We start from the raw sequence: 10,149 nt of genomic DNA, 5'->3' as shown, positions 1-10,149 counted from the left end.
AATTTGATTATTCGATTATAATTAAATAATATGCATCCCTAATTATTTTTGTAATTTTTTTGATTTAAGAGCTGTTAATTATTTTTATACTTAATGTTAAAAATGGTTTTAAATCAATTTACTTGATATAATTTTTACCATTATTTTTTTTACCTTAAACTATAAAATAATCAATATTTAAAATTAACCTAAAATTATCAAAAATAAAAAAATTTACTATAATTATAAAAAATTAAAAAGGTTAGAATTTTCTACTGAGTCGTTGAGTCAACTCGGTTCCTCGCCCGAGTTGTGTGTCGAAATGCATCATTTTTCCCTAGAAATTTCAATATATTTTGGCTATCCCGAGTTGTGTCCACAACTCGTCACAGGATCCTTTCTGGGGCCAATACAGAAACGGAGAGGAAGAGGGAGATTGAGTGCAAGAACAAGCGAGCTATGGCAGACAGAAGCTCAGCCACAAACACAGAGGAGGATTTGCTTCTCAAGAGCTTCTTCGCTGAAGTCAGCGAAGTCGAGAGAGATAACGAAGTCGGCAGGTCTCTCTCTCTCTCTCTCTCTCTCTCTGTCTCGCTCTCTGTGCATTTGAAGCATAATTCATTTGTATTTGTTTATTCTATTTTGTTATATTCGGTGATATTTTAATTGTTCTGTTTATGTAATTGGTTCTCTAATTAGGGTTTCTATCGAACTGAGTTTTTCGTGCGATTTCCAGAATCCAATTTGAATTTATAGTTTTCTTAGTAATCTTTATTCCTTTTCATTGATGAAAATTATTGTTTCTTGGAGATAGGCTATTTGTGATAATGCATGTTCAGGTCAATCTTAGAATATGGACTTAATTCGTTTATGAATGTGCTTTATATTGCAACTTCAAAGAGACGAATTGAATTTAGATATGGTGTGAGGGATGAATATCTATGTTTTGGGCTTATTCTAATTATGGTCATTCAAATGAGGAAGTATTTCATACCTCAATTTGTGAACAGTTTTTTTCATGGTAGTTGTCATTTGGAAGGTATTATTATTTATTAAAGAGTGGAAGTCTTGGGGTGGACTTTGATCCAGGGACGGTTGGACGCATTTGTTTAATTGCTTTGCTAGAATGCTTTGGAACAGAATATGTGAAAATGAGGAAATTAACTAACAAACCTTTCATTCAATAAACCTAGTTTTTCTTTTAATTAAGTTTTAATAATCTGATTGAAAAATTTGATTCATAGCTGAGAAAGATACGGTGAGTTTAATGTCAGAAATGAGAATGAAAACCTATTGTGGATAATTTTTCTTGGACTAAATGCTCAACTATTTTTTTTGGAGTCTATTTTTTTATTTTTATTTTTATTTTTTTAAATGGCATTCATTTTCAGATCATCCTTCATTTGAACCAAAATCGACTCCTTGATTTAGGTGTAAAGTCTTGAATGCCATGAAAATGGTTTTTCCCCCTTCTTGTCATGCTTTTGCTTTTTTTTTTTTTTAATTTAAATTTCTTATAAAATTTAAGGTGCTTGATTAATTATTATCATTCATTGTGGACAAATTTTATTTTGTTCTCTTCTAATTAACCTTTTGGCCTTATGAAATTATTTCGAAAACATTAGGATTCTTTCATGCTTCAAGTTAAATCCATTTGAGTATCTAAATCTACCATTTGAAGCATCTCCAGTGGAAGTAAAGAAGCAGTATCGTAAGGTACCTCTCTCTCTAAATGTTATTGGGTCAGTTGTCCAGATGATATTGGTTAACTTTTTACTTTGTGAATTATTCACATGTTCTTTTGTCTAATATGTGTAGTTGTCTTTGTTGGTTCATCCTGACAAGTGCAAGCATCCACAAGCAAAAGAGGCCTTTGCAGGTAAGTTCATCCTTGTAGACAAGGGTTTCAATTTCATTTTAGGGTGATTTGTTGTTTCCAAAAGAAAATAAAAGAAGAAGAAAGAAAGGTAGAGGCAGAAGGAATATGATGTAGAATTGATTTAGAACCATTAGAATAATGGGAATGAAGGGGCAAAATGATCCTTTGGCTATGATCTCGTAGTGGGTTGATGTGCAAAGAATGGTGGGCTCTGGGTGGTAGTGTCTTGTCTATGTTTTTGCAAGGGACTAGCAAAGACAAAAAGAATGAAAAATGCAAGGGGAAAAGAAACACATACCACAGACAATTGGATTCCTCATTTTGATACTAAATTGATGTAGAACCAGTAGAGTTACGGGGAATTGGGGAGTGAGAAACAAATTCTCAAAGGGTAGAGAGCATGGTTTTAAGTCATAGTCGCGGTCGTGAGTAACAAAAACAAGCATGTACTGGCCGTAATGTGACGGTAACGGCTTGTCGGTACCATAGTTATTAAAGGCTTAAGGCGCACTAAGGCGCCAAGGCGCAAGGCGCAAGGCGCAAGGCGTAAAAGTAAAAGTAAAAAATTTAAAAAATCTATAAAAGTCAATCAAATGCGATGCTTTTCTTTTTTTTCTTTGGCATATATCTTGAATTGGGTTTGCTGGTTTGAGTTTAAGTGGTAGTCCTTTTTGCCAATAAAAGTGCTCGCTAAAGATGGAAATAAAAAAGGCATGCCTTTCTAGAATCTTGTGCCTGGAACAAAGACGTACCCCTAGTTGCATAAGGCGCTAGGGTTTGAGCCTGGTGAGCCTTGAGCTTGAGGCGCGCCTTTAATAACTATGGTCGGTACGCAAACTTTTTTGAAAAATTTGCAAAATTAATGAAATGAATAAATATTCAAAGATATATTTAAAATTAAGATATAAAACTAAATTATAAGCACAAATATATCAAATAAAGACATTAAATCCATCATTTTTATGCATCATTAGTATTAATCAATTTAAAACTAAAATAACTAAGAAGATAGTAAATAACTAACCTTATTACCACTAAAATAAGTGTTTAGGAGATTCTTGATTATCTTGACTTTGATCCTAGGACTAGGACTGAGAGCTTTGATCATTAGTTTAGGTTGCAAACTTACTATTTAATTTATGAAAATCAATTTGAATAATTAATTTCATGATTATTTTTTTTATTAAATTTTATGTTGCCAGAGCTTAAATTTGTACTTAGCAAATATTATTAAAATCTAAAACTTTCTTTAATACTATTTTTAATTATTTATGTATTTACCTAAAAATGTGAATATAGCTAAAAATTAGAAAGAAACAAAAAAAAATAGCAACTCACCCTTTAATCTCTTTCACTTTAAAAATACCTTGTCTATTTGATGATCCATGCTCTTAAGCTCAAAAATTTGTAGAGAAATGAATGATTTTTCTTGAGTTGGTTGTATTGAAAATTGGGAGAAAGTTGAGAGAAAATGGCTTGATTGCTTGGAGAGAAAATGAAAATATGCTAAAATGAATGAGCCAAGATAGTTTTTTTACCCAAAAAATGGTTCCCTTTATTGCATTTCTCATGAAAGAGGTAAAAAATAAAAAATAAAAAAGGTAAAGAATTCTTAGTTGGAAAAATAATGGCTGCTATGACCTTTACTTAATGGTCAGTAACAACCGTTACCTTTAAATAACAGCCATAACGCCCTTTATAGTTACAAATTAAAAATCCATTAAATAATGTTGGTAACAGCAATGGTAAGTCAAAAAAACCTTTAAATAACGGTCCTTACATTTTAAAACCATGGTAGAGAGAAACACATTTTCAGTTGGTAGAGGAACACATTCTCAATTTTATTAGCTCAAAGTCATTGTCAGTCATGGAAAAAAAATACCAAATGTGTATAGAACTTAGGCCTATATATAGAGTATTTGTAATTCAACAATCATTAGGATTAGGATCCCTAAATCCAACACTAATTAGGAATCACAAACCACACAAAATCCTAAATAAATAAAACTCTACTTCCTATATTTTTTCCTAAAATAAGTAGTCCTAAAATCCTTAGTAATTCTTGCATCAAATGGTGAAGACATTGTTTGCTGATGGCCAATGAAAATCAACTTATGATGAAATAGTAATTAAAAGGTATTACTATGTCTCACATAGAGTCTGAGTGTCAAGGCTTTGGGTTGGATGGAGGACTTTTGTTAATTGGTGCAGCTTTTCTTCCTAATTTATTTTTAATGGCTTTCTTGAGACTTTTTATTATAGCATTAAGGACAAAGGCCTAGCATTCACACTGTCTTTTGCACCTCTAATTTGAAAATCTAACATCCTACTAAATTTTTCGTAAAATCATTAAGAAGTTCCTAATATGTGTTTTTCCAATTTATACCTTGAACTGGAGTTGTGTTCTCTTGAACCACTCAACTCCTGTATTTGGTTTTAATTAAGTGGCAATCCAACCAAAAAGTAAAATATTAGATAAAGTACCTAACGGAAGTCCATAACGGGAAAGTGTATTAAGAAATGAATAAGTATATTTATTATGAAGGACAGAAAACAAATTGTTAATTTATTGCATTATTACCACACTTTTATTTCAAATCAACGTATTGTACAAGTAATGACTCACATTTCATAACTTATTTAGGAAACTTGTTTGGCATCCACTAAATAGGTACTTAATAGGACCAAATTGAGGATTTGATAAGCCCAATAGATCACAAATTGAATGCAAGTACGCAATAGCAAAAACACATAGTTTAGGGGTTCATAATTGTTTTTTGCCTAAATTTTTTGAACTAGTGTTAACATGCATCAAACATGACTGGAGATTGGGGACAGACTCGTTTCGACCCCATCATAGGAAGTATCAATTTTCTCATAAATTAACAATGCTCCACATTCTCAATAGCAAAAACACAACAGACTCGTTTCGACCCCATCATGGGAAGTATCAATTTTCTCATAAATTAAGAATGCTCCACATTCTTGGTGTATTTCTGCCATCCTTGCTTTCCTTTGATATTAGAAGGCTAAAGTTCCTTCTTCTAAAGGCAAGGTTTTTGTTTGGCCTGCTCAATTTTTTTGTAGTTGAGGAAACCAGATGACAAATTGTCTCTCACATGCTGTCGCAATATTAAGTGTAAAAGTCATCCCTTTTTCCATTGGTTTGCCTCTTGATACCTTTGGATTGTGTACTTTTGTGTTTTTGGTAAGCAGTGGGTTTGCTTTCTTTATTTGGCTGACTTGCTAAACTTAACAATTTTAGAAGGAAAATGGAGCGGCTAGTTTTGATTCATTGCTCTATTATAGTGATTTGAATGAAACTTACCAGTAAGAATTGGTTCACCAACATTGAAATTTTTATTTGTGCAGCATTGGCAAAAGCCCAACAACTTTTACTTGATGAACAAGAAAGAGATTATATTCTTAGTCAAGTTACTGCAGCAAAAGGTCAGCTCCAAAAGATTTTTTTTTTTTCCTCTTTTGGATGTACTGTATCGTTAGTGAATAACATGTGGATTATCTAATCCATAATTCTCTTGCAAATCAGAAAATGATGGGATTCTTATTACCAGTTACTTGTTATTGACCATACATTTTTTCTATCTTCTTTTCCCTTTCTTTCTTTCTGGAGAATATTTTCCTTCTGTCCTATGAATATAACATAACGGATATATTTTAACCATAAGTTGGGCATGTTTGGATTTTCTGATATCTAACTATAACTAGGAAATGTTTGGATTTTCTTCCAAGTTTTGTTATTACTGTTGCAACTTCTGCAGCTGTATGTGAAGTGATTTTGAAAATCATGAAACATGGCATTAATATTATTAACATCTTTACTGTCTATTTTATTTATTCAGAGAATTCAATATAATGTGTACTTGTTTGTGTATACTGCATATTTTTATGTAAATATACATAAATAAATATGTTCATTGCTTAATGCCTTTAGCTGCATTTTAGTTTCAGCAGTTATTTTCTCTTTTTGTAATTTATGTGTGTGTATGTGTGTATATATATATATATATTTTTGAACTGACTGCATCAACTAAGAAAAGAGTTTATGGTTGATACAATGTGAACTGCAGAAGAACTTCTAGCGAAGAGGAGGAAACAATTGAAGAAAGATACAGCCAGTAAAATAAAGTCATTGGTTGATGAGGTATTTGTCCTTGACCATTTTGCAGTTGTGTTTATTTAGTCCAACATGTATCCATTAATTTTAATGATGCTGAGATTCATTTAAGTGCTAACCTGCATCTCTCTTTGTTTGTCACATTTCATTCTTTGCCCCTTATATTTCTTTTCCATCAGTTTTAATTTTTATTATCTGTTACCATTATTGATTGTTGCATTTGAGAGTTACATTGAATGGATAAAGTTTTCTTCTCAATGTTTGTAGAACTTGAGAACTATTATTGTATTTTGCAGAACTTCTTAAGCAAATTTATGTTTAATGGTTCTACAAATATTCATGGAGTATCTATTACCTTATAAGTTTGAATATACTTCCACATTTTTGTCTTATTTTGCCACATTTACTTAGAGGAATTGGACCCTACTATGGCCTTTTGGAAATCTAATCTTCATCTTCATTGTATATTTCTATGTTTTGCTTCAAAAGTTAATAATTGCTGTAGTGAATCGGTTGGTCTTCAACTCTACAATTTGCATATGCGTCAAATTGAACTTCTCCTCTTCCAATATAAGGCTTAAATGTCAAAAAACCAGTAAACTCATGCCTTTTGGATGTGAGCCAGGGAAAATATGAACAACAATATGAACGGTCTGAGGAGTTCCAGCAGGAACTCAAATTGAAGGTTCGAGAAATATTAACCGAGCAAGAATGGCGAAGAAGGAAAATGCAGATGAGGGTATGCCAGAAGTTAAATCAATTTCCATGTTTGCTAGGTTCCTAGATAAAATTTTTGTGCTTATGGTGCTTATATCTTTTGTGTTGTCTTTTAGATATCAGAAGAGGAAGGTCGATTGAAGAAGGATGAAGAAGAACAAAAGGAGATGTGGAAGAGAAAGCGTGAACACGAGGAGCAGTGGGAAGGAACAAGAGAACAGAGGGTTTGTTTCTGCTTGTGACTATTTAATCTTTGTTCATGAACCGTCACAAGTCACAAATTTAAATTGTTTGTTAACATGTTTTTTTCCTTAGCTGATGCTATCTGAAGTTCAATGCCTGATAGATCTGAAGTAGCTATTGAATTTGAAATAACTTGCAAAGCTTTATTTTGCACTGTTGAAGAAAGAAAGTTACTAGCCTATGGATATAATCTGTAGGAGCTAATTCTGTGTCGTGAATTCTGTTTCCACTGGAAATGTAGAGCTTCTCTGCTGGTGTTCTACATGAGAACTTTTGTTTATGAATGTGTTCCTCTTTTTGTCATTATCTAGATTTGTAATGAAGTCAACTGGAGTATAACAGTGAATTATTTGAACTAGACTTGAAAACTCATTGCTTGAAATTTGATTCGAATCAATCAAGCTTTATTTTGATGCTTGAACTCGAATCGACACACTCGAATTGTAGCAGAATTTTTAACTAATCTCAAATCAGAGTTCAAATAAACTTGAATAAGCTTAATTTGAAGCTTGAATTTGTTTTATATATATATATATATATATGCACATGCATGCTCACACACAACTCAACTCAACTCAACTAAGCCTTTATCCCAAAAATTTGGGGTCGGCTATATGGATTCGCTTTTTCCACTCTGAACGATTTTGGGTTAAATCCTCAGAAATGTGTAATGCTTCTAAGTCATGCTGTACTACTCTCCTCCAAGTCAATTTAGGTCTACCCCTTTTTTTCTTTCTATCCTCTAGCCTAATGTGCTCTACTTGTCTAACTGGAGCCTCCGTATGTCTACGCTTCACATGACCAAACCACCTCAATCTCCCTTCTCTCAACTTATCTTCAATTGGCACCACTCCTACCTTTTCTCTAATACTTTCATTACGGACTTTATCTAGTCTAGTATGGCCACTCATCCACCTTAACATTCTCATCTCTGCAACTCTTATCTTAGATGCATACGACTCTTTCAGTGCCCAACACTCACTACCATATAGCATAGCCGGTCGTATGGCTGTACGGTAAAATGCATGCTCACACACACACATTGAAAATTAGTTTGACCTCAATTCAATTAAAGTTAAGTTGAATTCAAATGTAGGAGAGCCTGAATAGCTTGATGACGTTGATATCAACAGTGATCAATGAATGGCAATGTCAGTTTTTATTTACATAAGAGGAAATTGATGGTAGGAATATGTGTGTGTTTGAAAGCCTCTTTTCTTTCTCTTACAAGTATACTCTGTTTCATACTACGAGGATGCATCAGATTTCAACCTACACAACCTACACATTCTGTCTTCAACTTGGAAAATTTATTTACTCTCTTTTTCCCCCTTTTCTTTGGTTCTAATTTTAATAAATTCTCATACATAACTTGATTGCATTTTGTTTTGATTGATGAACTTGCTGTGTGTCCTCAGTTATAAGGAAGATATCTTTCAATTATTATTATCATTATTACCATTATTATTATTCTGTTTTTGACTTTTACCACTTTAATCATCAGGTTTCAAGCTGGAGAGATTTCATGAAGACAGGGAAGAAGGTGAGACCATATACTGATTTTGGGGTTTGCAATTATTTATTTATTTCCCTTTGAAAGCAAAAGGACTTTATGTTTCAAAAATACAAAATGTACAGGGTAAAAAAGGAGAAATTCGACCGCCGAAACTCAAGACAGAGGATCCCAACAAATCCTATGTTCAAAGGCCTGTAAAGCGAGGTTAACTGTAGATTGGGGGTCAACCAAGTTTTCTTGAGAGCTGAAGAGTGCTTTTAATTGAAAGGATTAAAACTTTATAACAGTAATATATTAATACATTTAAAAGAGATTGTATAATACATTTATTAATGTGTTTTATTTTCAAATCCTTGAAGAATCAGTTCAAACAGTTACATTGCATTAGTTTTTGACAAAATTGTAAAACAAAAGCTTGTACTACAATTTTATTGACTACCAACAATGTGCCAAAAGCTGGTTTTGTCATAGGAAAGCAAAAAAGCAATATTGCTTACAAAGATGCTTCTGTATGGAAATGCAAAAAGCAATATTTGCATATTTATAAGTACAACTCTATATAAATCAAAATCATTCTTGTTCCATAGTTTGCCAAAAAGCCATATTGCTTAAACTGAGTGTTATATATATATATATATATATATATATATATATATATATAACAAAAACAATACTGCTGATACCAAGATTTTAAAATTCGACTCTGTAGTTAAATCAATAAAAGTAAAGGGATAAAAGTTTAATAATTAAGGTTAAATTGATATATTATTAAATAAAGATTATATAATTAATAATAATGATATATTATGACTAATACTTTTATATATTTTATAAATAAGTACTAAAATAAATTTAGGTAAATTTTAATAAGTAAATTTTTTTTTAAAAGATAATTTAAAATTTTAAGTAATAATATTTAATTATTTATAATAAAAAACCTAATTAACTTTTAAAATAATAAATTTATTCGTATCAATGAAAAATAAATATTAATATATTAAAATTATATAACATCACAAATAGACAAAATTTTATATGCTTTTTAATATATAAAATAATAAATTAAAATATTCAATAATTTAAGTTAATATATTAATAAATAAATTATTAACACCATTAATTTAAGTTGCGAGTAGTTAAATTATAAGTTAATAGTTATTAATTATTTATATTAATATAGTATAATTTAAGTTAATAAAAAAATTTATAAATAAATTAATTGATGTAATTTAATATATATTGTAAAGACCTTGCTTATAGATCAACCGGTAATTGGTTATTGGCAAAAAAAAAAAAAAGTCTTTTTAGTCTCGAGTTCAAGCTATAATAGCGTTTGTTTATTTTTTTTATTCCCGTTCCACTCCAACGAGGTTTACTAGACGGAGTGATAATACTATTGAACAAGATTTACTATGTCACACTCTACTCCTCGTAAGATGTAACATGATCTCATAGTATATCTAATAAATTATCGTACTTCACCTACTAGTAACCTATTAAATAAACTACAAGAGATTTTAAAACCATTTACGATCATTTTTATAGTGGTCAGAACGTTGGATATTTATTAAAAAACCTTTAATTGAAATTTTGATCATGGATCAAATCCTCACTTAAAATCTGGTGTTACGAAAAATTTTTAAAATTTCGACAGACTGCCAACTGTATTTTGAGAAA

The 10,149-nt window shown here is 31.1% G+C and overlaps 1 protein-coding gene across 1 annotated transcript; it reads left to right on the top strand.

Annotated features, from left to right (window-relative positions):
* The first annotated feature begins 333 nt into the window (after positions 1 to 333).
* LOC110641677 (J domain-containing protein spf31) lies at positions 334 to 8,845 on the top strand. The gene is made up of 9 exons (XM_021793497.2): positions 334 to 539; positions 1,605 to 1,695; positions 1,798 to 1,858; positions 5,231 to 5,308; positions 5,950 to 6,023; positions 6,622 to 6,735; positions 6,830 to 6,937; positions 8,461 to 8,499; positions 8,595 to 8,845. The coding sequence occupies exons 1-9, from the start codon at positions 439 to 441 to the stop codon at positions 8,679 to 8,681; spliced, it is 753 nt and encodes a 250-aa protein (XP_021649189.2). The 5' UTR covers positions 334 to 438; the 3' UTR covers positions 8,682 to 8,845.
* Positions 8,846 to 10,149: the final 1,304 nt, after the last annotated feature.

The sequence above is a fragment of the Hevea brasiliensis genome, chromosome 1 (genome assembly GCF_030052815.1).
Source record: "Hevea brasiliensis isolate MT/VB/25A 57/8 chromosome 1, ASM3005281v1, whole genome shotgun sequence".
NCBI lineage: Eukaryota > Viridiplantae > Streptophyta > Magnoliopsida > Malpighiales > Euphorbiaceae > Hevea > Hevea brasiliensis.
The sequence above is the reverse complement of the archived record's forward strand: the minus strand, read 5'-3'. Positions and strand labels throughout refer to the sequence as shown.

What these genes read in the sequence shown, in the direction of transcription:
- LOC110641677 (XM_021793497.2), top strand. Translation starts at nt 439, where the DNA reads ATGGCAGACAGAAGCTCAGCCACAAACACAGAGGAGGATTTGCTTCTC. An exon ending in TAAAGAAGCAGTATCGTAAG is followed by an intron (nt 1,696 to 1,797) that starts GTACCTCTCTCT and finishes TAATATGTGTAG; the next exon opens with TTGTCTTTGTTGGTTCATCC. An exon ending in TAAAGTCATTGGTTGATGAG is followed by an intron (nt 6,024 to 6,621) that starts GTATTTGTCCTT and finishes GATGTGAGCCAG; the next exon opens with GGAAAATATGAACAACAATA.